At 35.6% G+C, this 27232-nt stretch overlaps 1 protein-coding gene across 5 annotated transcripts in view; it reads right to left on the bottom strand.

Moving 5' to 3' along the window:
• LOC6037067 (insulin receptor substrate 1) overlaps positions 1-27232 on the bottom strand; it is a 407646-nt gene that overhangs the window by 23808 nt on the left and 356606 nt on the right. For all 5 annotated transcript variants that reach the window (XM_038252358.1, XM_038252360.1, XM_038252359.1 and 2 more), the window contains 3 exons: positions 18341-18486; positions 16776-17267; positions 10360-10818 (listed from right to left, as the gene is read on the bottom strand). In XM_038252358.1, coding sequence (XP_038108286.1) covers positions 10360-10818; positions 16776-17267; positions 18341-18486 — 1097 coding nt within the window. The remainder of the gene's footprint in view (positions 1-10359; positions 10819-16775; positions 17268-18340; positions 18487-27232) is intronic.

Genomic DNA, 27232 nt, shown 5'->3' on the forward strand with positions numbered 1-27232 from the left:
AGATACTTTTGGTCCTCGATGATGCTCTCCATCGAGCTGCGGGACTGCGGCGTGCCGCTCTGGCCAATCAACGTGGACGAGTCGTAGCAGGTCGTCGGTGAGGACGCCGACGATGGCAGATACGAGCATGATTTATTCATGTTTTCATAGTCCTGCCCGGGTGGTGACGGGATGGTCGTGGAGGTCGGCGTTGCCCCAGCGATGGTGCCACCGTGCAGGGGACATAAATTATAGTGATGATGGTGATGACCGACGACGATGACCGGCATCGACGGACAGGTGCACCGGGCCGATGCCGCTATCGACAGGCTGGACGATTGCTGGTGTTTGCGGTTTGATTGCTGCTGATAGGACGACGACGACGACGACCCATTGTTGTAATTGTAACCTCCGCCGGTGGTGATCCGGATTGCCGTTTCCTCCGTCAGCGGTAGGGACCGGGTCCGGTGGTGCACGGGTTGGAGCGTCGAACCGAGCAGTATTCGTTGCGGCTGCTGAACTCCACCACCGGTAAAGCTAGGATTGCTACTAACGCTGTTGCTGTTGCTGTGGTTGTGAAGGATGTTTGTGGTGGTGGTGGTGCTATGGGGAGAATGGCTTAGCATAGGGGTAGCGCTTGGTAATGATAAAGCTCTTTGATGGAATATCACGGCGGATGTAACTGCGGATAAGAGAATGGGAAGGGAAGAGATAAAAGAAGAAAAACGAAAAAAATAACGTCACACAAACGGATCACAAAACACAATAAACGCAACAAGTGGAGAAAAGAGACGCGAAAAAGTTGGGTGGAAAATTAGTCGAAAAAGAGTACAAACGAAACAACAGTGTGAGTGGGGTAAAAGAATGAGAAGATGTTTTCCGAAGAACAGAGAGTCAGAGAAGAAAAGCAAAGAATGTGAGAAAAGACTGAAACTGGAACAAATTTGTCAACAACGAACGAAAAGAAAAAATCTGGTGGAAATCGTCGTTTTGTAAGGGCGCAAAATTGTACGAAGTCGATGTAACGATGTAAATCGAATGTTGTGAAAACGTTTAGTTGAGTCAATTTTAGTAGTTTTTGATTCACGATTATTGATAACACGATTAAATCCGTAGTAACAGTTCAAAAGGCCTTTCCTTGCTTTTCTGACTAAAGAAAGGTATAGTATTTTTTAACAATTTTCAAATATTTTCTAAAACTGGTCAAAAATTTAAACAACACACGAGTATATCTTTATCAAAAAAAATCTTCAAAATTTAATTCGTTAACAATGTTTGTTATTCTTGAAAATAATAAATTTAAATGAAAATTTTATGTTAGTTTGTAGAATTCTACTAAAAAAGTTGTGATTGATGTACTTTGAAGCAATATTGTAATGATTTTCTAAAATAAACATGGCCGCCAAAAGCCTTTGGCCTTTAATTGGAATTATTCTAAACATTTCAAAATCCAATAAAGAAATTGATAATGGCAAAAAAACGTAATTCTAGATTTAATACAGAACGGATTCATTAATTCGAATGTCCGCTAATTCGAATTTAAAAGCTCTCAACATTCAAAACTGATATACTAACGTAAGGTGCTCAATGGAATTACATACAATCTTTTTACGGTTATGGTACAGTTAAAATAATATAGAACACTCGAGAAATCATAACCGTAATTGTTACTTTCATATTTGATTTTTCCAATCGGTGATTCTGAAATTAATTTTTCCCAAAAGCAGCGATAGAAAAATCATCATCAAAAGAAAAACTATGGACGTTCATCAAGAGAAAAAATCCGAAGGAAGCACTAAAAAGAAACTAAAAAAAATCATCTTCTTGATTATTCGGCGAAACATCTTTTTCACTACCGTCTTCTGGGGGTGAAACAGGACACATCGGGCGAATTGGGAAAGCTGTTTACCCTTGTTACTGCACGATATTTGGATGTTTTTGATTGTTTTCGGATAGAGTAGACACCGATCAATAAAAATAGTGCATCGATTTCCAAATTTCAAGTTTTTAAGTGCTCTAAAAGTTATCATTTCGCATCTGAAATTTGGAAAAAAAATATTGAGAGGATAGAAAAAAAAACTAGGTATAAAACATAATTTGTTTTGGCCTGAAAGTCTTTTCTGTATGTTGAATAAAATTTCGAATCTCAAGCCAACGAAAGGAAGCATAATTGTATTATAGCATTTAAATTTTTATGAGGTAAAACCAAATAACCAATCAGAAAATAGAACAATTTTTAAAGTAGAATTTTATTTTCAAAGCTATAAGATTGAAATAAATATTATATTTTTTTGTCTTCCAGAATTGGATATTTGTTGCTTGAGGTACACTGCCGTTCTACGCATAATTGTCCCATGTTCAAAAAAGTGCAACTGAGAAAAACGCGATTGAAATTTTTCGACCGATTTCTGTGTTTCTACGCATAATTGTCCCGTGGGTTCCTATTCGCCCTATGTGTCCCTAATCACCCCAGTTAGCAGTTTATCACCTTTATTTGTGATTCTCTTGCTTTATAAAAGGTAAACAAGACATAATGTTTAGTAAAACTAATGATTCCGTGTAAGAAAATACTTGGTGGGACAATTATGCGTAGAAGTTTAACGATGGGACAAACAGACTTGGTGTTGTTTTTAATGAGTTTCCGAACAAAGTACCAGATTTTATGTGTTTTTCTTAAAGTACACATCAAACTAAACTTAAAAATGTCATAAAGTCAAAATCGACCAAAACTGACATGGGACAATTATGCGTAGAACGGCAGTACAACCTTGTAATAAAATGATAAAATTTTAAAAATTAAAAAAATAGTAAAAAATAAAAAACTTCATCTCTTTAGAAAAAAACCAGTGCTGAAAATTGAGAAACATTTGAACAATAGACTGTAAAAAATATACCGGGAAGATACACAGTAAAAATGTAGAAAATATGAAGGCGTCAATCTGCTACATTTCCATGTAATTTTACTTAAAATAATGTGTAAAAAAATAAAAATGAGTAATTTGTCAAATATGCAAGTTTAAGCAGTTTCAAATAAAAAAACAGAAAATCATCTTGCACCGGTAGAATTTGGATTTTTTCTATGCAATTTGTGAGTTTTGCAGATAAGTTTAGGTAAAATTACTTTAGGTAGAGGTAAATTTTCACCAGAAAATTTTCAATACGCCGCTTTTTAACTATTTTTACTTTGGTTTACTAAGATTAAAATTTGATGGTAATATTCCCTCTTTTTTATATTTTTACTAAAAATAAGGTGTAAAAAGCTCCACATTTTTTAACACCAATATATAAAGAATTTCTAAAACAAAATGAATTGATAATAATGTGATTTTTTTTGATTATATGACATTATTTTAAGTATTTTATGGTTTATTTTAAACTTCAAACCACTTTGTTCCATAAATTCGAAAATTCACCAGTCCCGCAAAAAAATGTTCTGGGCATACCTTTTCGATATGCCACTTCTTTAATTTAGTTATAATTGAGTTATTTTTATTAAAAAATGTTTTGTTGATGATGGGAATATAATTCTTATCACCATACGAAAATTATAGTCCAGTTTTGAAAATTTTGATTTTTGTTTCATATATAAGCCATCATATATAAGCATGATCATATTGATGAACTGTGAAGAAAATGTTTGCACACAATCAGTATAATCAATTAGCAATAGAGCAATTCTCTACCAAAACCGGAAATGGTTTTTATTTGTATTTTTTTATTTGGCTTAAACTTTGTGCGATTTTCAATGTTAAAACATAAAACATTCGTGAAATTTTCCGATCTTTTCGAAAAAAATATTTTGAAAATTTTTAAATCAAGTCTAACATTTTAAAAGGGCCAAACATTGCATATTACGCCCATTTAAAATGTTAGTCTTGATTAAATTATTTTCAACATATTTTTTTCGAAGAGATCGGAAAATTTAACGAATGTTTCATGTTTTAACATTGAAAATCGAACCATTAGTTGCTGAGATATCGACATTAGAAAATGGTGGGTTGTTTTGGTGAGATTTATAAAACTTCAATTTTCGTGTTTCTTTTTCTTAAAGCGGTCCTATCTTAGCAACCCGAGGTCCAATCTTCAATGTCTCTTAGACAATTTGATAGAAAATTTTCAGAACTTAAAAAAAAATAAATCTGGAGATGGTCACTCATGGTCACTATTTAAAAAAAACGAAAAGCTTCAAATATTTCGCTAAAATCAATCTATCGGTGGCTATATTTTGAAAACGGAGCCCTTTATCAAAAAATCTAAAAAGTAATTTACAATTGCTAATTTAATATTACATTAAAAAATAAGGTCAAATTTGTATTTGCATAAAACTTCGATTTTTTCCAAAAAAAGCTATTTTTTCAAAAATTCATTACTCGGCGGCAGATTTTTTGACCATGTTTCTATGGCTCAAAAGTTGCGGATTTTTGTCCCCTAAAACATATCAAAAAATCTCGAAAATCAAAAAATACGTATTTTGGGAAATTGAGTTTCAGTGAAAAAAAGTTGATCAAAAAATCTGCATTTTTTTTGTTCCGTGTACCTATTTTTTCTCAATAGTCCTCAAAAATACCTACAACTTTGCCGAAGACATCAAATTGATCAGAAATTTCATGATTAATATTTTCTCAAACTTCGAAGGAAAAACCTCAACATGCTGAAAATGCAATTAGGAATAATTTACAAAGGTGAAAGATTAATTTACACTTTACACAAAGACAAGAATAAAATATCTGCAATTTTGTCAGTTTATGTCCAAGTCTATTGTCTTCGACGATTTCCATCTTTTCGAACGCTTTTGTTCAATAAAAATTACTTTTTTCCAAATACACTTGAACACTATTTTATTTCAAACTCAAATATTTAAATTATTATAGAAAGTCACCCAATTATCACCATAATCGCCCAAAACCCGCTCACAGTCATAGTTGTGAGGGTAGACTTAATCGACGAACGAAAATTAAAAAAAAGAGAGTAGCTAAACAGGTGTGAAAAACGGGGTAAACGTCAATGTTAGTCACATGTGTAATTATCACCACACAATTAGGGACAGAGGTGGAGGGGTTGGGGGGGTAGGAAGACAGATCAGCAAGACGAAAACAAAACAGCAAAAAATAAAAAAATAAATTAATCAATGATCAAACCGAGCTGATAAGCCGAGCGCATGAATGGGTGAAGAAAGAGAGAGAGGATGATGATGATGATTGAGAAGCGATGAGTCGGCGAACGGGCGAGATAACCCGGGGTGAGTAAATTTACATCAATTTTGCATATACGATTAGAGTGTCGGTCTTCTTCTTCTTGGGGGTCCGGTTTTTGACGAAGCGATCTTGGTAAGTGCCTCATCCCCTTGTCTGTCGTGTCAGATAGTGTGGGGCACTTAAGGAGGCAACATTGTTGCTAATTGTTAGTGATGGTTGTTTTTTATCTAGTTTATTTTTATTTGCAACATAAACATCGTAACTGATACCTGTGATAGTGGAAGAAGTAGGGTTTGAGTAATTAACTGAGAGGAGGATACACACATTTTAGTTGGTTGGTTAACTCCGAACATTACTCAGAGTACTTAACTAAACTAATGTATATTAGTGACCTTTGGTTGGCTGTTCAAGTTCAGTTAAGCTACTTTGTATTAATGGTTACGACTTAGTACAAACTTGTACTTTTCATGTATCAACAATGTTTTAATGAAATATTTTAATTTGTAATGAGCTGCTTTTAACTATATTTTCAAAATGTATATTTTTAAATGTTTTTAACGATTTATGTTCATTATTAGATATAGCTTGTTTAAGTGTTTTTTTTTATCAATATGCTTCTTATGTTGATTCCTTTAATAATATGATTTGAAAAACTGATACTGAAAAATAAATGCTTCAGTACAAACAATGTAGGTTTCAACTACCAAAATCGACGACCCTGAAATCAAAATTCAGCAGCCCCCCCACCCAGAAATTCGGCTACCCGCCGAGTAGCAAACTCGTTCGTACCAGGCCAAAATTTCGCAAGCCAGCAGCGCCACCACGGTCGTCGTGCCGAAAAAGGCAGGCAATTTATAGCGACAATTAATAGCCGAGCAAATCCAATTAAGCCTTATAAAAAAGCATAATTAATTGTTGTACCAATTCTCCACACCTCGAGCGGGCCCGCGCCAAGCAGCGGGTTTACTTAGTATTATTTTCGACGGTTTTTTTTGTGGCTCGTTGCTTCCCGTGGTTTTGTTTGAAGGGAAAAGAAAATGTGTACAAAACAAAAGTTACTGCAAAAAACAAACTTCCGTTTTTCGGGGTGGTACTTGTTTGGGCGGCGAATTGTGTTTGCAAGCAAAACAATGAATGTCTAAAGATTTGCTACAAGTAAGCAAATCGCCAAACAGACCGGAAACAACAAATAGTGAACAGTGGGATTCAACCTTTGGGAGGGAAGCACCGTTTGGAGCTGGTGGTTGGTGTGACAACTTTTTTGCTGAATTTCTCCAAATGCTGTTTAGAGGCGTAAACCAGAAAACGATAAAAATAAAATTATACTGCACAGCTAGACAAATACTATAAACAAATTAAACATTTCAAATACTTTTGAAAAATTTCACCTTAAATTTCCTAAAATTTCAGATAATTTTCAGAGTTTTTTTTTTGAAAAGGTCATTTAAGCTATTGTGTTTCATAAGTTTTTAGGACCTTTTTAAAAACTCTAAATTTTCATTAAAAGAGGTATTATTAACATTATCAAATTGCAAACCTTCAAGATTTATCGCAAATTCATATCAAACTGCAAAATCAAACTTTTCAGCTTTCTTATTATAATCCTTATCAATTCCTGTCTTGAAATTTAAACTTAACTAAGGCAATTGAAAAATTTCAATTGAAGATTTGTCCCACTCCCCCTACAAAAATTGTAAAAAATAAGGGGACAAAACAATATTATATTACATGTATTTTTGTATTTTTAATTAATTAGGGAACTATTAGATTTTTTGTAAATTTTGAATGTTGGGACCATAGATCGGATTTATGAAAAAAAAAAAAAACATTTTCATTAGTCCTTTGACATTTTGTCAATTTTCGATACTAATAATGTTTTGAGCGTTTTGTGATATTTTTTGCTTCAAAATTTTTAAAGTTGGGTTTTAGTTTTTAACCAAGTGAATTTTTTTTTCTGCGTTTATAAATATTTCAATTTCAAACCAACTCTCTACGTTTTCTAAAATAGACTAAACTGTATTTTTTATTATTTTGATGCCATATTTGCATCATTTGTTTCTTCCATTTAAGTCCAAAGAAAGGTGCTATGCAAATATCAGAAAATCTGTATCTTTAGGAATTTTTTGATAGATTAGAAGTCTTTGGTAAAGTTTTTAGGTAATGATGAGGACTATTAGAAACAAATAGGTGTAGGGAAAAAAAATACCATTTTTACACTTTTTTTAGGGAAGTAGGGAAAAATACCATTTTTTCAAAAAACTCGATTTTGACATACTTTACGTCCTTCGTTTTATATTTTTTGATGTTTTAGTGGACAAAAAGTGAAAATGTATGAGCTGTTACATAAGGCGGAAAAAAAGTATTTTTTGGAAAGTACAGCCAAGCCTCGGTTTAGCACCGCATATGGGGGATGCAAAACCGAGGCGTGCATAACTGATGCACAGAGCTTATAGGATTTTGGCTATATGAGAGACATTGGCTATAATCGTATGAAAAATCATGCAAACATCATTTTTTTTTTAGTTTTTTGGAATCGGGATGATGGCAGCTGCCGAGCTCCCGTGGTCTAGTGGTACGGGTTTCGCTTTGTAAGCGGAAGGTCGATGGCTTGAAACCCATCTGGCGAGGCAAAAGGGGTAGGTGGCGGTCGAGAGGGGATTTCGGCTGCTGCGGGAATTGATTTGTCAAGTCCCAAGCCTCCCCAAACCCATCACATCCAATCTCTCGGACGATCTGTTGGCGACTGAGTCTGAGCGTTGAAGAACTCTGCAGCAATACACAGAGAAGAGCTTCAAATGCTACTTTCGACTCGGTCACATGCTCTCAGGCAAAATTCGAGCTGAAGATTGGGCTATATGATCGGTAACGATCTCTAGATGGGTCAAAAATAAACGAGATTTCCTCAATCTCGCTCATCTCCACGTCTTCGGATCGGTCTCTCGTGCTCGTGTGGCATGGCATTGAGTGATTGGTTTGGGGAATGAGAGGGGCAACTGCTCGAATAATTCGTCAAAAACTGTCTCGCTCAAACAATAGCGCTACGGAAGACGATCGTTCGGCAGGCTGTGTATAGCAGCAAAACAGAAAACCTGAGAACAGATCATACTACAATAGATACGCAAGTGTCGCAGTGGTCCGTGTCTGTTCACAGTAAAAAAAAAAAAAATGGCAGCTATCCATTGCAATAATCATTACATGAAAATTTTCACAAAAATACGTATTTTCCTTGTATTTTGAAAATGCAATATTTTAATTTAAAAAAAACCCAAAATAATTGTTTTTGCAATATGAGTTGAGTATCAAATGATCGGTTTTTTTTTCATACATTTAAAATTTCGAAACATTTTTTTAAAAGCCGTAAACTGGGGTCAATCGGAACACACGATTAGAACAGACTCAGACCAACAAAAGGTGTACATCCATTTTCAAATTTAAAAGCTTTAAGTGCTCTTAAAACTGCTGTCCCTATTCAGACTGTAGTCCCGATTCGCCCCAGATTACGGTACTATTTTGTTTTACAAAACTACGTATTTTCGAAAAAATACTCAAAATTTCAGTTATTTCTGTAGGGGTATCAAATGAATGGGATTTTTCATACATTTCGAATGTAATAAAAAAAATGTGAGTATACAAAAATTGTTCACAAAAGTACGTTTTTTTGGAAAAAAATACTTCAAATTTCATTTTTTAACAATATGGGTATCAAATGATCAGAATAATTTCATACATTTCGAGTGTTATACAACATTTTTTGAAAATACTCAAAATCTTCACAAAACTACGTATTTTCGAAAAAAGGTACTCCAAATTTCAGTTTTTTGAAATATGAGTATTGAACGATCGGGATTTTTGCATTCATTTTGAAAGTTATAACCCATTTTTTTGAATTGCAAAAAAATACAAACGTACGTATTTTCGGAAAAATACTCAAAATTTCAGTTCAGTTTCAGGGTACCTAAGATTGAAATTTTTCATGCATTTCGGAAGTTATATGTATTTTTTGACGGTACTCGAAAATTTCACAAAACTACGTATTTTCAAAAAACTCAAATTTAAAGTTTTTTACATTATGGGTATCAAATGATCGGGTTTTTGTCACACGTTTCGGAAGTTATAGTACATTTTTTTTGAAAATACTCAATTTTTTTAACAAAACTACGTGTTTTTTTTTCGCAATATGGGTAACAAATGATCGGATTTTTATCAAACATTTCGAATGCAACAAATTTTGAAATTTTGAGTATTGATTCGAAAAAACGTAGTTTTGTGAAAATTCGGAAAAAAAATCCGATCGCTTGATATTTTGAGTTTTTTTTTCGAAAAAACCTAGCTTTGTGAAAATTTTGAGTATTTTCAAAAATAATGTTATTATATTCGAAATGTATGAAAAAATCCCGATTATTTAATACTCATATTGTAGAAAACTGAGATTTCCAAAAAAAAGTGTCCTCGTGGTTTGTGGATGGTTCCATTGTGTTGGCCTTTTTAAGGCAAAAATTCTGTTACAGAATTTCACTATACAAATTTAGTGTTCTTGTCTAAATTTGATCAGCAAAGTAAGACTTTGAGTTAGTTTTAATAAGCAGAGTATGACTATTGAAGGATTTAAAAATGACCTAGACTAGATCTTTTTCATTTTATAAAAATAAACTGTTATTAATAGTTAAAACACTTCAATAGAAGATCAAATAGGGGAAAAATACCCATTTTAACCACTCCAAGCCGTTCGACCAATTCTCATCACTTTTGCCGTTTTCCGCTATCAAATCAACATTTTCAGATGTATCAACAATGGAGAGTTGCTTGCTCATTTTTATTTGAGCTATTTATTACTTTGGAACAGTCAAAATCACTTTTTGAAAGCTGTAATTCATGATCAAAGTGCTGATAGGCCGATAATAGAAATAGGCTGAAAAAGGGTATAGTTCCCCTATTAATTTCAAAATAGAAAGCAATAACAGAAAAATGTCTTTGCAAAAAGAAACGCCGTTAGCATATTTTTTTTTAAATTTATCATTATTTCAAAATTATATGAATTTCAAAAAACTAATTTCAATAATCAGAACTTGCTAAATGATGCCCATGCAAAATCAATCGAATGAATCAATCATGCCCACCTTCTGCCCATCTCATCTCGCATCGCACTCGTGGTCATACTCAACCTCAGTGACATTGCCTCAAGTACCTGAAATCGAGTGCCTCCGCAAGGAGTTCCTCAGCCGTCTCAACGGAATCGTCGACAGATACAGCGGATTTCCGCAGTTGTTCCCACCGCCGGAGCTGCCGCCGCTGCTGTTACTACCACCGCCCCTCCTCGTCAACACCCCCAGCGAAAGGGACGAGCCGCGGGCGGCAGCCTGACTACCCGTGGACAGTGGCGTCGGTGGGGGCAGCATGGCACCACCCCCGCATCCCCCCACGACGGCCACCGCAGCGGCCCTCATCGAGGCCGTAATCGCCGTCTGGATGCTGGCCGTCGACGAGCAACAGGACGACGAATCGGAACTCCCGGAGCTGCCTCCGTTGGCCAACGAGGCTTGCTGCTGCTGGTGGTGGGTTTGTGGCTGGTGATACCGAGGGTACTTGCTCAGTGAGGACGATGGCGACGGGGGCAACATCAGGGCCGTCGACGAGGGTTCACCGGCTTTGGGGGGGTTTTGGTTTTTTTTAGGGGGAGTTTTGTTTGGTTGTTTTGAATTTTGATTTAGGAAGAAAGAAACAGAGAAAGACAGAGATATTTGATGATCAAAGGATTTTTTTTTTATTCAAAAAAATCTTTTTGGAAAGAGGAAGAAAATTTTAAGCAAAACTTTCAATTCAAACGAATGGCAAAGGAATCAATCTAAGCCAAAAGTAGATATAAAAAACAGGGAAAAGCCAATTCCATAAAGTAAAAATCGTGTATATGTATAATTGCGTATGTGTCTGGGTTGTGTTCTGTAAGGATTCTGGAAACCGCACACCTCTTTTTAGGGGGAAAATCCTTGCAGTTTCAGAGTGCAATCTCAACTATTTACTTGGTAGAAAGAGAGAGGGGGAAAACCGATGTGTTTTCAAATGGATTGGTTATGAATATATGCGATTGAGATGAGCAACAGAAGAGGCAAATTTTGGGGAAAGATGGGCACACTGTTTACATAAATAAATGACTGATTGAGTTGGATGTTTCCAGTTAAAACAATGCCATTGTGATACTCAGAATGAATGGATTCTAAATATTTTGTCGATTAGATTTGAACAAAATGCAAAAACATTCCATATTGTGTCACTAGTTTAAATTCCGAACCCAAAAACGCCGACCGTGTCCGCGACTTTATCTCTCTCATGTTCTCTGTCTATTAGGCCATTAGAGAACACGAAAAAGAAGCACATGATGTCGAAGAAAAAAAAATACACCAGAAATATATTCACCAATTAGCAATTCTCGCCAGTAAAACGAGTAGTACTTCATTTCGGATTCATAGCTCATAGCAAAATACCGACTAATTATTCGCTCGTACAGAACGGGAGATAAAATATTTCCACGCCAACGGCAAACGGCGCAGAATTGCTGTTTAGCTCTGTAGCGGAGGTCGAGGTTCGTGGGAAAATGAAATACATAAAACGTTAATCAATCGGAGTAGGGTTGCCAGCTCTTTAAATAAAAAAAATATAAGGAAAAGTATTTTAAAAAATATTTACGTTGAATATTTCTAAAGTAATTTTACATTAAAATTAAAACCATCTGAACGGTAGGATAATTTATCTTGAGAGGCTATATTGTGTGACAGGGATGCCCGAGATTAAAGTTTTAATAAACTGTTTTATAACTCAGGGGGCTTTCAAACATATCCAACGAAGCAAAAAAACGTCTTAGAAAATTGTTCCCTTTAAAATTTTACCCAGCCAAGTGTTGAACCATTCGCACTCTTATCTTAAGACAGGGTTGTCAGTTATTAAATCTTTATCATTTAGGGAATAGGCCTTAAAAATAGTAGTTTAAGTAGAATAGTAAGACGATTTCGGAATATCATAAATTGAAAATAAAACAAAGTAATGATAACCTGAGATAGGGTTGCCAGATCTTCGATAAATTTTCCCTCAAGGCTTATAACTATTTTTTTTAACGAATGATTAAGTTTGCAAAAACAGTTCTCTCATAGAAACACCGGACTATAGCCGAAATCATGGATTGTGATTGGACACTAGGGGTGGCCAGAAAAAATAACCCCCTTCGCCACGAGTGGAAAACGATTTTTTAAGTTATTTTAAGCATCTGTGCAAATTTTGAGCGAAATTGGTTGAGATTTACCCATTGATACCCGAGCCTAATGCTGTGCAAAAAAAAAGATTTTTCATACAAAAAATAAATTTTTAAATCACTAAATACTCTTCAGGATCGAGTTTTACTGCTTCTACAGGTTCTACAAAGTTTAAAATTATTAAATTTCCAATAAGAATCTCACTTTTGGGAACATTTAGAAGTAGCGTTCCGTGTTTTTCATACATTTTTCCGATTTTTACCATACAAACATCATCATCAAGTATTACTGGGTAAATGTCGACCGATGTAGCTTATATTTGGCCCAGAGTCCCAAAAAGGATCAAGGAACAATATTCTGCTGAAGAGCGAGGTTTTGGAAATGGTCCCATATTCTTGGCAAGTGGGGTCGGTATTTATATGGAAAAGAGAAATTTTAAATCTGATCCGATTTGATGTCCTCGGTAAAATTGTAGGCTATGATAAAGACATTAAAATAAAAATAATTGGACCACGAAACAAACCCTGAAGTTATCATTTTACTTTTGATTACTAAAAAATGAATTTCCAAAATACGTATTTTTTTCAATTGGTTGAAAATGTTGTAAGGGGAATATAGTAAAAGGCAATATAGTTTAGGATGGTGCAAAACCTGGTACCAGAGATATGAACTTATTTAAAAAATAAAAGTAAAAAATCAAAATCAAAATCAAATTTTCCATCCAGAATGCTATTTAGGGACCATCCATAAACCACGTGGATAATTTTTTTTTGCAATTTCAGTGCCTTACCCTCCTCCCTCCTTATGGAAAATTTCCATACGAAACCAGGTGCCCACGTGGTTTAAGAATGGTCCCTTATAGGGTTTTTAAGGGTACATGATCCGACTACTGATTGCTGAGACATCTTTTTAGAAACGAAAAATTGTGAAAAGTGAGTTTTCCCCAGTGTCACCTGTCCACAACAACGTCTTAAGCTTTGAAATTCGAATCGATAGTTGCCTATAAATCGTCTGTTGAAATATTAGGACTTATTAGGAGACACTGAGAAAAAACATATTTCCAATTTTAAAAAATATTAAAGACTGTATCTTAGTAACTAGCAGTTGATCTTAGTTGATCAACCAGGACTTAAAAGGAAAATTCCAGGAAATTTTCGCAGCTTTTCGGAAATATTTTCTGCGAAATATTTTGAATATTCCCCTATAAATATTTATGCCTGCACACAATATTTTTGAAATGCAAAAAAACACGATTTAAAAAAACCTAGAAAAAATCCTAAACCTTAAAAATTGTGCATTTAAGCAATTCGAAATTTGATTTGCATTGAAAACATTTTTTTTTCAATTCTGAATAACCGTATGATTGATATTTAAAAAAGAATCCTAACTTTTTTTTTAATTTCATTGCTCCGAAACCAGATGTTACATGATTGAATTCAAAATAAACATGCATTTTTGGAGTGATTGCATTGATAAAAAGTTAAAGATATATAGTAATAATCATTTTAAACTTCATTTTAAAACATTTGAATTTAAAAAACATTATTTTAACTTCATTTCGAATTTGTTATTACAAAATTAATTTGTTTTATTAACTGAATTTAGTTTTTAACATATATCATAAGTTTTTTTTCAAAGATGAAATAAAAAAAATTAAATTTTATTTAGAAAATGTTATTTTTTTTTAATAAGAGAGATGCAATCAGTTGATTAATTTCTTCCCAATTTCCCCTAACCATTAAGGAACGGTCACTGCTGGAAGTGAAAAAATAACAACATGACCTTCCCCCAGCAGGCTCTGCCTCGGACTCCCATCCCAGGATCATGTTTTTGAGTTACAGTTTATAGAAAACGCTAAGAAACAGACGAAAAAAAACGAAGCGCAGTATTAATTGAATTTCGCCAAGAGGATCACCTCATTGGCATTCTTTGCAGCACGTCATAAGCCGGCTTCAGTGACAGAGAAACTCTTTAAAGTTTTTTTTTTCAGATATTTAACAAAAAAGTTTTTCTCTATTTTAGCTAAGCGGATGTGAAATAGCATTTTACGATGACGGTTTTGGATAAGTACAATGAAAACTCATTTTTGCAGTATTAGTATGACATGATTTGATATGATTGTTTGTGCAGTGATTATGAAATTCAGTGTTTTGACGGTGACGGTGAGTTGTAATTGTGATTTAACGAGTGTTTGCTCTGATATAATTGGTTTGTACAGTTTCTACACACTATTGTAAAAAATCAGCGCAGAATTGTTATCTTTCTGAAACGTTATTGTATTATTAACCACGCCAACATGCATCTACACTTCCAACTACACACATACATACAAAAATTGTTCTTTTATCGCTCACACCATGCCTCACGAGAAAAACATCAACATGCAATTTCATCTTATTTAGGGCAATGAGCTCTTGCTTTGGCGAGGGATTTTTTGTTTTTTTTTGTGTTTGCTGAAATGAACAGATTTTTCATGAACAGCGGGACAAATAGACGGAAAGCATAAGGAAAGTTTACAAACTGAAAGGATATTTTGGCTGGATGCTTTAGAAAACAATACAGTATATTTGTTTTTACAATTTTGAAGCTGTTTTGCGTAACGATTCGACCAGGATGGAGTGAAATCATAAGTTGGTTTCTCTTTATGAACATGACTTGTTCAAACAATGATCTTGAAGATTTTGTTCGACCTACGTTCTTTTGTAGGTTTGAATTTTATATACTTCATTTTTAAACAGTTATGCTCTTTTCACAGAAAAACAAAAAAATAACATTATCAACAGTTACAGATAAAATTATTATACATTACAATTTTTCTAAACTTGCACTTTTTTTATTGTATTTTATTTAATGTAAACAAGAATATATATAAAAAAATCGGTATTTATTGCTGAATTTGGCAACACTTATTATTTCACTCCTCTGTCCATAATCGCATAACTGTCGTAACGATGAATATCCGTTTGCTTGAAGAATCTGTTTTTTTTTTAAATTCCATTTTTGTGTATTTTTTTAACTATTTCTGCATGACACTTTGATATTTCCAGAAATATTTGGTTTTGAATCAACAAAAAACAGTGGTACTTAATGAAAAACAAAAAGATTAATTACAATAATACTTTAAAGTTATTAGAACGAATTTCTACATTTTTTTTATTTTTTATGATGACGATTCTAAAAATTTCAATAAATTTCCGTTATTTCCCTAAAATGCTCAAGTCTTGATATTTGCAAAATTAATGTCAAACAGAGCAAGTTTTATTGTTGTTGAATCATGTTAAAATTTGGCATTGATAATCAGCAAAATACACATTATAGAAATTTGAGTATTTTTTAAATACGTTATTTTGTGAAAATTGGAATATTTGAACTTGTTTTATTTTCTTTAAAAAATATTTAATAAGGAATTGGCTTTGGTAGGTTATCCAGGTTATTAGGTTCTCGCTATTTGTATTACATGAAAATGATCTACCTAAAAATCTGTATTTATTAGCAATTCATTTGGCGATTCAGTTAGGACAGTTATGCTTTTACGAACAGTCTGGGTCAGTTTTGAACGCATCGGTGATATTTTAAGCCAAAAATGTTTTTTTGAAACGTTTTTATTCCAGAAATTTTGTCCAACATCACCGATTCTGTCCAGCAAAATACGACAAAAACAACGAAGAGAGCAGTTAGGCGGAATTTTGATGCAATATGGCCGAATATGGTACGAAAAGATTGACGAAAGATTTAAACGCCCAATAGAGAGAGAGAAAGACTGAAAAGGTTTGTGGTAGGGTGGTAGGAAAATGGACTCGGAAATGGACGGAAATTTAGATGATTCCTTTCCTGAATTGAAGATATCTTTCATTCGAGACTCAATTTAAGGAACAAGAATCGTATTGAAAAATGACTTGATGAACGAGCCACAGATAAACAGACGTGATGAAATTTCGTTGGTCATTTTTTTGACAAATTTAAAATATTATGAGAACAATCAATCTTTTTGCACTATTGTTTAAAGAACAATTGTGCAACTTTTTACTGTTGGACAACTTTGCAACATATTTGTTTTTTCCTTAATTTATTTTAATAATTGAGTTAAAATAAATGAAAACAAGCAAAACTCAATTTTGATCACATTTGTTTAAAAATAACTTAATAATGAGTTATTCCAGATGAGTGCCAGCAAAGAAGTTGCACAGTTGTCATTCTTAAACGAGTTTTTTGTTACAATTTTTGTTGTTATGCTGAAGAAAAGTGCAATATTTTGTGTTTTCACTAATCTTACATTATTTTGAGATTTAAAAAAGGTTCACATCTATTTATCTGTGACCCACAGAAAGAAACAGTTGGGAGCAGAAACTCGGCCTCGTACCGTGGTCACTCGGTGGTGCTGGTGGTGGGAACTCAGTGTTGGTCGCGCCGGGGCCGCCATTGGAGCACGGCGGCAGAATGGCCAGTGAGGGTGCTGCAGGTGGTGTGGGTGGTGCTGGTTGTGGTGCAAGGAGGACACCCCCGGGGGACGACGGCTGGCGGACCAGGGACGTGTACGAGGACAGGGTGACGGCCTCCTCCTCGGGGGGCGGGGCCAGTTTGGGCTTTTTGATCGCGCTCTTGCCGCTGTAGGAGGGCGTCGGCGAGGGGAACGAGGGAAAGGGGGAGGGGGAGTTGCCACCGCCGAGGGGTCCCCCACTGGCCGTCGATGGTGACGGCGACGACGGTTGGTTTTGATTGGGTTTGCTCAAATTTTGACCGGAATTTGAATTTGGCGGGACCATAACTACGGTATTAGTGCTAGTGGCCGACGAGGAGGACTCGGAACCCGGTGCATAGGGTGATGCATGTGGGACCGGCGAGCCCGGCTCTTCTGGAAGGATGCAGCAAAATTATACACAAATTAATCCGGGCGGCTGGGCGGCGGCTTGCTGTTCCAATTCGAGGGGCTGTTTGTATGACTTTTTTTTTGAGGGGGGGTTTGTTGGTGTTTTTCTTAGGGTGGGGGAAATGACCTAACCTCAATATTATACACAAATGTAACCTTGATTTACACAAGTTGGGATTGCGTGAGATTTTTTTTATTTACAAAAATAAACTATTACCAACCAAAACAACATAAACAAAACTGATAAGGGAAAAATTTAAACAGAAAAAGCCTGGAAAATCCACACCCCGCGCGCGTTTTGCTGTGTCATTGAGCCAATTTTGATTCATTTTTTTCGTTTGTGGTAGCCGAAACAAGAACTCGATTTTGAAACACTTTAGAACAGAGAAAGATTCAGACACAGAAAAATACTCAAAGGGAACGGTGAATTTGTGGTGGGGGAAATTAGTTCAAAATACTAGGAATTACGAACTGCAAACCACTACTGTGTAATTATCACTATAAACTACAGAAAAAATGGTAAAACAAAACAAATCTGATCACAAAAGGGAAAACACCAACTAAAGTAGGTACACTGAATTAAAAATTTCAACTATTGTTTTAATCCAACTGGTGTTAACTACTACTCCAAATATTGCCAACTCAACGGAATTTAAACAGGGTGATGAAGTAAAACATAAAAAACGCTAAAGGCAAACGGGATAGGAACAATTTGAAGGTAGTGCGCGTTGCATTTGGAAATTTCTAGAGGATAAAAAAACACATAAATTTAGTCACAAAGATTCCTTTTGAGGAAAGGAATCTACTCTTTTGCTTTGCGTGGTGGAAATCTAATCTTAAGCCTCCCTAAAGGAGATATAAAAGGCAAATTTAATCATTTCATATAAAAAGAAGATAAAATATCGTGGTGAGGGACGTGTAGAATAACAAAAACTAGGTGTAAAAAGGTGTGTAGTACTAGTAAAAGTAGTAGATAGTAGGTGAGATAGTAAGAGAAAAAGAAAGAGAGAATGGGGCCACTTTTGGTTTGCTTCGTCCCCGGAACCGGGGGCACTTACCACCAGAGGGCGAACAGTTGATCGGCTTCTGACCGGTGTGGGTCTGGCGGCGGACCAGCATCTGAGTCGGCTTGGAGGCCGCGTTCGCCGACGAGGACCGATTCCGCATCGGGCCGAGGCTGTCGCAGTCCTTGTTTTTGGCAGATCTGGAAGGGGGGAAAAAGAAGGCTATGTTTAGCAAACTAATTTTATGATTCTTTGAATTGTGCGTTTTTTTTATTGCTAAAACAGACCAATTCGTCAAATGTAAATATTCGGTACATCCTGATCGCACTTTATGTCAACATCCATTGGACCTGAATCTAATCTAGTTAAACATTATAAATTGTCAAGAAAAAAATAAACTGAGAAGAAAAAAGGGTAAAACATAAAAAAGAAAAATCAAATCTTTGCCGAGTATTTTTTTATTATTTTGAACCATTCACAATACCTAGAAAAATAAAAACTAAAATTGCAAAAGAAGCCAAAACACTGTTTAAAAAAAAAACGACTCGAACAAATCACTTAAAATCCCATCTAAAGAGGATTTCCCACGCTCGACGCAACGAGAGAGACTAATTAAGTCGTCAACTACAAAAAAAAGTGTAAAAAATAAAACGGCAACAAAACAAGACGACTCTCCCATCATCTCGTGTCAATTGTGGCGGTTGATGTACACGCGAAAAATGATCAAAACACATTGGTAGTGTTTTGTATTTTCGAGGTAACGACGTGATGTGCTAATTTTTCGGCAATAAAATGGCTTATTTTGTGTGATTAAAAGACGAGTCAAAATAAACAAGCTGATGGGATTTGATTCGTGTTACGCGGTAAAAATATAAATCTCAGAGGGTTTGAAATTTATTTCGAACATTTTTATTTTTTCAGAAGTGGGCAAAACGGCTCTTTTTTAGGAGCCGCTAATTTTTACTTGCTCACTAAAATGAGCGGCTCTTTTGAACGGTTCTTTCACCCTTTTTCAATTTTTATTTATAAAAATGCTGTTTTAAAGAAAGGGGTGATTTTTATGTTTTTTCATTAGACTTTTATAAATTATCGAAAAAAAATAAATAAAGACGACAAGAAGATAAGCCTAAAAGTTTGAATCATCGGATGGGAAGAGTGCCCAAACTGAAATCTAGTTTTTTTAGAAAATTGCTATTACTTTTTTAAATTGGGGACCATCCATAAACCACGTGGACACTTTTTTGGGAATCTGTTACCCCCCCCCCCTTGTGGACAATTGTCCATACAAAAAAAACTTGTTTGTATGGATCGTGGACAATCGCCAAACCCACCTCCCCCCCCTGAAGTGTCCACGTGGTTTATGGATGGTCCCTTGCATATAAATATTTTTTCCCAAATCTCTTGGGATTTTCAATAGTTTTTTTTTGTAAAATTTAACAATTTAAGCAAATTGAAATGCTTAAATTAGTATTCGGAAAAAAATATTCAGTGATACTTTTAGAGTAATTTAACTAGGTAACTGAAAATATGGGTTTGAAAACATGTAGATTAGGGTGGTCCATATCCGGGCTTTTTTGGGGCTATCCCCTGAAATCATAGATTAACCCATCACTACTAGTACTAGTAGCAAACCCCTTATGTCTACATATCAAATTTTTTGTAATTATCTGCTCTACAACTTTGTAGAACATTCTTACACTCTAAAAAATAACCCTGCAAAGTTAGAAAAAACCAGAAATTTTAAAATGAAAAATTTTGTTCTAAATGAAAAAATGACCCTTCTGGGTCAATGTAGATTCGAAAAGTATATTAAATTTACCATAAAATGACATGTTCCAAAATTTTTTACAGTCGAGTAGGGTAGGGTAGTCATCAATGAGACACTTTTGGTTTTCAACTTTCAACGATTTTTCTAATTTTTTCATCAGCATGTTTGAATGAGCTTTTTGTTGCATTTTCTTTCTTTTAGTGTGTTTTAACATTGACCAAAATATGAGATCGATCCGACATCTACAGCCAGAGTTATTCAGCTGTCTCATTGTAGACGCACTTGGCAGGAACAATGAGACAGCTGGGGAACAATGAGACACTCTACGAAAATCAATACTTTTCTAGTAAAACATCATGTTTATGTATTGTTCCATTACAGATGACTTAACTTGAATATTTTAGAGCAATTTTGCCAACATGAAACTTTAATTAACAAAAGTTATACTAAAAAGTATTTAAATTTTGTAAAATCCATATATTTATACCAAATAACTTTGTATGTTTAGTTAAATGAAGTTGAAACTCTGTAAATATGCCAAAAATCACTTTCAATTCATGTTTTGAAAGATTTACATTGATTTTGAAATGTTTAATGAAGAAAATTAACGTGTCTCATTGTTACTCATGGACTAAAATGAGTGGGGAACAATGAGACAGCCCTGGATTCTGGGTATATTCTAAATTTTGGTCAAACCTAATGCAAGGACATTGTAGCCCAACTCAATCCCTATGGAACGTCGAAAGAAATTCGAAGAAATATTAGTTTTGGTGTAAATGGCAGCCTACGAGCGATAAAGTATTTTTTGTCCATAATTTACTTTTACACCCCAGAATCAAACATTTATGAATAACTTTTCAAGGGAGCGTCCATAACCAAAGCCACTATTATAGCAGACGTGTATCCAGTAGATACACCTTTCCCCCAAATATGAGCCTGATTGGTTGAAACTACGACTTGTGAGAGCCATTTTATCATTGTTCCCCGTGTCTCATTGATGACTACTCTACCCTAACTGAAAATGGGAGAATTTTTAAAACTTTTTTAGTGTTTTTTTCGATGAAAAATAAGTTTTTTTTTTGGAATTCTGAGTACGCCATCAAATCGGGCGTCTAATTTTACATAAAAGTCCCTTTGACACCAAATTTCTATCTCATCACCGTTTCAGGCTGCAAATTATTGAAAAACACCTCTTTTTTCGCATGTTCAAAATGGAAGGGGTCGTACCGCCCCTCCGTCACGAGATATCAAAAAAACGGACCTCGAATTCGTGATCAGAGACAAAAGTTACCCCTAAGGACAAAGTTTCACGCAAATCGAAGAGGGGTCGGGGCAACTTTTCCCGATTTCGTGTGAGTTGGTAGAGAATTACCCCCATACAAACTTCAAGCGATTAGAGGGAGGGGTTCCCGTGGTCAGAAAAACGAAAAAAAACGAAACTATTGGCACTACGCCCCCCGGGGCATGGCCTTCCTCTAACGTGGGATTTCTGCTCCAGCGCCTCTGGCGAGACAGGAGAAACCGGGACCGACGTTTTACTTCACCATCCGATAGAAGCTCAGTGGATAAGGCGGGAATCGAACCCGCGTCTCATAGCATCATCGGGATCGGCAGCCGAAGCCGCTACCCCTGCGCCACGAGACCCACTCCCGTGGTCAGATTGAGCTCAAATTTGGAATTTAGCCTAGTGATGGGGCAATCTTTGATTTCAGGGGTAGCTCCAATAAAGCCCAAATTTGGACCACCCTAATGTAGATGGATTTCATATGTTAGCATAAACGGAATTCAGTCAAAATGTATGAGAAAGTTGCAATAGAACTCCAACGTAATACAGCAATTCCATTTGAAAAGAGCCTAAACCGAAAACAAAGTTCTCCGATCGGGTTCAACATTTTTCTTGGGGTTTTTGGCCAAAACAATTAGACCCGTATTTTTGTTGGCGATCAGGGTGACATACATCGTGCTAGGGTAGTTAAAAAAATGGCAATTTTCGTCATTTTTCGCAAAAATCACTTTCGACGAGCCACGCGCAGAAACTTCGATAGCTTCAAAATTTTAGAGATAACCTATACATGTTTTGGTATCAAACTTTTCGTAATTGAAAGACGCAACTTTATCCGAGGAATCCGATAAAAATATTTTCAGACATAGGCTCTTTGGTCCAGACACGGTCAAAACGCCATTTTATTTTTATATGCGACTTTTTCAAATGTTATGCTAGATTTTTGAAACTTCTAACTAAGACAGCTAAAATTGGATGAAATGGCGCGGAGATTTGATTTAAAAAAAGTGTTTTTTGCGAAAAATGACGAAAATTGCCATTTTTTGAACCACTCTAGCACGATGTAGGTCACCCTAATGGCCAAACAAAAAAAAAAATACGGGTCTAATTATTTTGGTCACGGAACTCCAAGAAAAATGTTGAGCCCGATCGGAGAACTTTCTTTTCGGTTTAGGCTCTTTTCAAATGGAATTGCTGAATATGCTATTTAGCTCTTAATAAAAAAAAAATAGTCCCCCTTTAATCTGCCTTTTCTATTTTAAAGTATTCGAAAAAGTACACCATTGGACAATTTTGACAAAATTGGCATTGATTCAAAGTAAAATAAATCTTTCCCTGTTCCTGAGGGGAACACCCTTGAAGAGTATCGGGCCGGCATTTACAAAGCGGAATCAGTGACAGTTTATTAACCAACTTAATGTTAACATGTTAAGGTTAATGTTAACATTCCAAAGGTTGCCTTCCGGCCAGTGCGTGGCCGAATGGTTACGCTGTCCGCTTTGTAAGCGGATGATTCTGGGTTCGATTCCCATCTGCTGCAACCTTCCATCGGATGAGGAAGTAAAATGTCGGTCCCGGCCTTGGTTGTTAGGCCGTTAAGTCATTCCAGGTGTAGGAGTTGTCTCCATGCTATAAGTACAAACAACACACCAAACCAAGCCTACTCCGGTGGAATCGCTGGCGGCGGTTGGACTCGCAATCCAAAGGTCGTCAGTTCAAACACTGGGGTGGAAGGTTCCTTGGAGTAAAAAGAGGTTTGGGTGCTCTCCCCATTCAAGCCTTCGAACTCCTAGGTTCGAGCAGAAACTTGCAATAGAGACCACAAAAGACCCGGGGGTCGTTAATGTGGATGGTTTGATTTTTTTGAGGTTGCCTTCCTAAGGTGTCTGATAAGGTCTAGTTTGTGACGATACACTACCTTCCCTTTACTAAGCAACCAAATCCAGAAGCGAATTGATCACGAGTTGTGTACGAGGCGGAAGCGTTACCACTGAATTATGGGTTCGGTAAAAATTTGAATCATAAGCATTGATATATTTGAAGTTACATTTTGAACTCTAAAAACCAAATTTTACACTACAATTTGTTGGAATTTTAATGAATTATATTTTGATACTGAATAAAAAGACACAGGATTAAAAATCATTCAGTCTTGGAACGATTCTATCAAAACACCATAGTTTCAAAAAGAACCGCGGCTCTTTTTTGTGAACCGTGGTTCATTCGCTCTTTTTAGTGAACCGGCTCTTTTTTTGCCCACCTCTATTTTTTTATTTGGCTTAAACTTTGTGGGGGCCTTCCCTGTGCCAAAGACCCATAAAAGTCTCCATACAATTTTGGCAGCTGTTCATACAAAAATGGTACGTTATTATTCGAAAATCTGTACCTTTTCATGGAATTTTCTGATTGATTTGGTGTCTTCGGCAAAGTTGTAAAAATCAATTTCCCAAAATCCCATTTTTTTATTTGTGATTTTTTGTATGTTTTAAGGAACAAAAAAAACGCAATTTTTAAACTATACAGAAATATGGCAAACGTTTTGCCATCGAGTTACCAATTTTTGAGAAAAATATAGAAATTTCGGTCGAACAAATTTGTTGACTTCAGTTTTTTATATAAAATCCAATTTGGTATCGAAAAGTACTTAACAGATGTTTTGATAAAGTGCAAGATATAGTTTGGTTTTAAATGCAAAATTAATGTTTTTCATTTTTTAAATAGTGCCTGTGATTGTCCACCCCAGATTTTTTTTCGAAAAGTTTCTGAACTTTCTGAAATTTTTAATAATATTGCCTTAGAGACATTGAAGATTTGACTTTCGGTTGCTGAATGCTGAAAAATAAAAAAAAATGTAAAATTTTATACAAAATGTGATTTTTTTGGAATCAAGACTAACAGTTCAAATAGGCGTGATATTGAATGTTTGGCCCTTATTTTGCTTATTAAATCTCTATCTTTTAATAATAGTCAGAAATCTCATTTTATGTGAAATTTGATGTACTTTTCAAATCGTCGAACTCAGAAATGCAACTCCATAATTCGGACAAGAAAAAAAAAAACAATTCGAAATTTGTGACATTCCAAGGAAGATAAAAAATATATCTCTGATAGTGTATTCGGATTTCTAGACATTTTTTTTTAAATGTAAACAGTTTGCACTACACATCAACTAAAATATTTTTATTCAAAGGTTAAACATCCGTTCAACATTCCAGCGCTCCGTAGCTCCGGAAGTGACTCCATCGCATGTAATACCAATTCCCACAACATTCCTCACTGACTGTCCAAATCGGGGTGATGGCTCTCCGGCGTACCAATCTGCCGACCGGGGGCCATCCCCAACGCATTGCCATGCTCCAGAGGAGGCATTAGAAAGTACGTGCGTCATCACGCCGTGCGCCGCCAGCCCAAAATCAATCCAAAAACCTCCCCCTTCTGCCTCTCCCCCTGCACCCCAAACAGACAGTTACAGAGCTGCTTGCAAACGGTGCTATGTGGGCCATGGTTTATGAATGAAAGCCATCATTATTTCCATGAATGAAGTTTAACCGTGCGCGGCTCCAGTGGGGGAGGTGGAGTAACACGTAAAAGGTGGTGGAGCTTCCCCACCCTCCTCAGCTCAACGTAGTAATTCCACCCCTCTTAAAAATTGTGAGAGAGGAAGAAAAAAAGCTTCCAGCAACAGACGGCAGCAGCAGTTGAACCGAAAGCACACAGAAGAGAGCAAAAATGCAAAAAAAAAAAAAAACAAAATCTGAAAATCATCCAGCGGAAACAGCGCAAACGAAGCAAGAGACAGTCGAGTTCCTCCCGGTGATTCTGCCGACCCCAACCCAGCACCATCAGCAAAAAGCACGCGCAACAGGTCCTTGGAGCTAAGCTTTGGGGGCTTGGAGCTGCTGCTATCTTTGTGCTCTGGCTCTGCCAAACGAGCCGTCAGGGTAATAATTTGTACTGCCGTGCCTGCCTGCCTGGCTTGTGGTTTACAACCCGTGAAGTGGGGAATGTGAAGTTCGTTTTTTTTTCGGGAGCTGACTAACTTCGTCGCTACTTGGCAGTAATGGAGTGTGACATTAGCCGGTGGCATTTCTCAGAGTTGCGGGACGTAGTGGTGTGAACTTGATTGTGATGTGTGTATTTGGGAAATCAGTGTAATTAACTTATAACCCGCTCAGTGTGGTACAGACTCGTTGTCTAGTAGTCATGTTTCACAGCGATAGTTTAGAAGTTGTTCGAATTTTTGAGTTAATGATAAGTTATTTATGTCGACTTTTTCAAACCGTTATCACTCGTAGTAAGTTAAATTAATAACAACAATTTTATAAAAAAATTGTTTGAAATTTCTATACAAATTTGATTATGATAACGTTTATTTAAATTTTCTTAAATTTTACTTAACATTTGAAACAATATATCTGGTTCTAAAAGATAACAAATTAGGAAAACGAGATAAGCACCGATTTATTTACATTAGAACCAATACAACGATTTTTGAAAAAAAAAAAAAAAAATGCAACGATTTTATTAATAAATATTAATACAGCTGCGTGTAAAATGCCTGGATGTAAATTAAATTTTACATTATTTTATGTTCCCATCAGTATGGAAAACCTACTTGACCTAGTTGTCAAGCTAATTTTACATCGGTCTGATGACCAAGCGGGTTAAGGCGCCAGTCCTTACCGCTGGTGCTGGGTATTAATCTCGTCGGTTGCAACTTTTTTGTGTTGACAAAAACATTACATGCAGTGTGTATTTTTAAGTGTTTTTTTTTTATCAAAAAGTGAGTTGCATGATTATGCATGCGACTTTACCATCGGATTTTTCACTGTGTTCTAGAGCAAATTATGATTTAAAAATAAGGCCATAGCAAATGTTTTTTAAAGTTTATGCCGCCCCCCCCCCCTTCAAAATCTGTTTGAAAAATCAGAAGGCAAAAAAAAATTCAAAAAATTTCAAAATTTTGAAGGAAATAGAAATCTTACCAACTGTAAACATTACACAGAAAAAAAATCCGATGGTAAAATCGCATGCAAAAGCATGCACATCACCTTCGTCAAAATAAACACTTAATATTACACACTGCATGTACAATTTTTGGAAACACAAAAAAAAGCGGCAACCGACGAGATTCAAACCCAGCACCAACAGTGAGGACTGGCGCCTTAGCCCACTCGGCCATCAGACCGATGAAAAGTTGGGAGGATAAACGCATATATCAGCTTGACATTTCAGTCAAGTAGGTCTCCCATAATGATGGGCTACATAATTCAGGGTGTAAAATCACATAAAATTGCATAAAATAATGCAATATTTATTTTACACCCAGGCCTTTTACACACAGCTGAATTACTACTTTTTTAGCTGTGTAGATTTTTTTTGTATTTTTTAATCCCACTGAAACTTTTTTGGTGCCTTCGGTATGCCCAAAGAAGCCATTTTGCATCATTAGTTTGTCTATATAATTTTCCATACAAATTCGGCAGCTGTCCATACAAAAACGATGTAGGGGAAATATACCCATTTTAATCACTCTAAGCCGTTCGATTAATTCTCATCACTTTTGCTGATTTTCGCTATTAAATCAACATTTTCAGATGTATCAACAATGCAAAGTTGCTTGCTCACTTTTATTTGAGCTATTTGTTACTTTGGAACAGTCAAAAACACTTTATGAAAGCTGTAATTCATGATCAAAGTGCTGATAGGCCGAGAATAGAAATAGGCTGAGAAAGGGTATAGTTCCCCTATGAAAATTCAAAAATCTGTATCTTTTGAAGAAATTTTTTGATCGATCGTCTTTGGCAAAGTTGTAGGTATGGATATGGACTACACTGATGATGATTTTTTATTTAACTTTTTGTCACTGAAACTTGATTTGCAAAAAACACTATTT

This window comes from Culex quinquefasciatus, chromosome 2 (genome assembly GCF_015732765.1).
Source record: "Culex quinquefasciatus strain JHB chromosome 2, VPISU_Cqui_1.0_pri_paternal, whole genome shotgun sequence".
NCBI classification, from domain to species: Eukaryota; Metazoa; Arthropoda; class Insecta; order Diptera; family Culicidae; genus Culex; species Culex quinquefasciatus.